We start from the raw sequence: 1,917 nt of genomic DNA on the forward strand, positions 1-1,917 counted from the left end.
CGGCGGCGAGGTGTTTTAGCGGGGAACTGGCTCCCGAGCTGCAAATGTTCAAGAACGAGCATTTCCTGGCGGCCTTCGGCTTGAGTCCGGCCTTTCCCAAGGGTAATTCGGCAAAAAGGGGGTCCGGTTGACTTATGTTTATGCTTGCTTTGTTATTTTGTCTAACTCTTTTTTCCTTTTTCAGAAGCTTCCCTGCCTTTCTCAAAGAGACCGACCAGAGATGGCAGAACGACTGACCTCTGCTGCACTGAAGGCGGCTCGGATAGGGCCGAGATGAAGGCCAACAAGATTAACAAGCCTTCGAAGCCAAAAGTGAGAACCCTTTTACTTCCGACCCGGTTTAACTTTAGGTTTTGCAATTTCTCACCAACTTTAATGTGTTTTGCAGGATCCTTCCAACCCCAAACCGAGGAAGCGCAAGGAGCGCACCGAGGAGAGGGTTGAAATGACCGAAAAGGCTTTGGCGAAGGCCCGAGCCGAGCAGGAGGCTGCCGCCAAGAAGGCTAGAAAAGATCCTAGCATCGAGGTGAATAGTCCTCGACCCGATTCAGAAGGTGGGGGGACACATGTCTCGGTCCACCCTTCAGACTTCGAGCCTGTTCGGAGTCCGGGGTACGAACCGGGGCCTCTCACCATTCTCCGACCGAGCGCTCTTTATCCGAGGCACCGGTCCCGTTTACGCAAATGTCCAAGACGGACAAGAAGAAGAGGATCTCCGATGCGTTGGAGATCCTATGTACTCAAACGGACCGGGACCATATCAATGAGGTCAACCCAAGGAATGAGTCGAGTGAGCTCTTCCGCTCTTGGATGGACGTAAGTGAATGTTTCTTCGTCCTTTTACTTGCTTTTTATTGGCCAGCTTCCAATTGTTGTTTATTGTTCTGCAGTTTTCCATCCGGATGACCAAGGTAGCCGAAGACCGGCTCGCCCTGGTGCAAGAGGTCTCGGACCTGAAGCAGGCGGCTCGGTCGCACTTTCGATGAAGTGTACCAGGCCAAGGAGGCCAAACGGATTGCCGAGCTGCGCTTGGAGGAGGCCAACAAAAAGATCGAGGACGGCGAGGCGACCTGGAACCAAGAGAAGGAGGATTGGCAGATCGAAAGGACCAACCTCTCTCTTGCCAAGGAAAACGCCGAGTCCGCCAAAGCTACGGCCGAGACCAAGCAAGCTCAGGCCGAGAAAGATCTGGAGGAGGTCCGGCTCAAACTTTCAACAACCGAGGCTCAACTGAAGGAAGCCCAAGCGGCCGTTTCTCGCTCTCAGGAGGAGTGGTTCCAAGTTTGGCAGAAGTCGGATGACTGTACCGATTTCTGTGCCGACGTGGGCCAGTCTTCCCATAAGATGGGCGAGGACGAGGCGCTTGGTAGGCTTAAGGTGGCCTTTGCTGATTCTGTCCCGGGGCCGACTGGAATTCGGTCTGGTCTCGCTACCAGGAGCTGGCCGATGCCGAGGCAGCTGAGATCAAGCCGGATGCCCGAAGAGCTGAGCTCGGACAGCGACTCTGACTCCGATGATGGAGAGGAAGATGCGGGGAGCACCGAGCCACCTCCACCAGAGCAACCTGCGGCCGAGCAACCTGCCACTGGTCCTTCTACTTAGCTTCCATAGGATTTTATTTTCTTAGCTTTGGCCTTGTCGGCCCTTTTAGCTTTTCTGCCTTCCGACCCCCAACTTTTGTAAACTTTTGGTTGTATTTTACAACTTTAATCAATTGGAATACAACTACTATTTTGCAACTCGTCATTTGTCGCATATTTTTCGTTATTTGCAATATTACAACATTCAATAGACAATAAACTGGTTAAGTTTTGCTTGCCTTTTTGTTCAAATAATAGACTGGTTAAGTCTCTTTCATTTCTGGGGTATAAAACCGACTTGGTACATGGACTGGTTAAGTCCGAGTTACAATTTGAT

General features: G+C 51.6%; 1 protein-coding gene across 1 annotated transcript; it reads left to right on the plus strand.

Annotated features, from left to right (window-relative positions):
- Nucleotides 1–230: 230 nt before the first annotated feature.
- On the plus strand, nucleotides 231–1,917 carry LOC125493468 (uncharacterized). Its single transcript, XM_048636848.2, has 3 exons — nucleotides 231–312; nucleotides 389–816; nucleotides 891–1,917. The coding sequence occupies exons 1-3, from the start codon at nucleotides 274–276 to the stop codon at nucleotides 904–906; spliced, it is 483 nt and encodes a 160-aa protein (XP_048492805.2). The 5' UTR covers nucleotides 231–273; the 3' UTR covers nucleotides 907–1,917.

The sequence above is a fragment of the Beta vulgaris genome, chromosome 9 (genome assembly GCF_026745355.1).
Source record: "Beta vulgaris subsp. vulgaris cultivar EL10 chromosome 9, EL10.2, whole genome shotgun sequence".
NCBI lineage: Eukaryota > Viridiplantae > Streptophyta > Magnoliopsida > Caryophyllales > Amaranthaceae > Beta > Beta vulgaris.

Excerpts from the sequence above, each read along its gene's own strand:
- LOC125493468 (XM_048636848.2), top strand. The coding sequence starts at position 274 with ATGAAGGCCAACAAGATTAACAAGCCTTCGAAGCCAAAA. Across the intron at positions 313-388 it reads ACAAGCCTTCGAAGCCAAAA|GATCCTTCCAACCCCAAACC; the intron begins GTGAGAACCCTT and ends TGTGTTTTGCAG.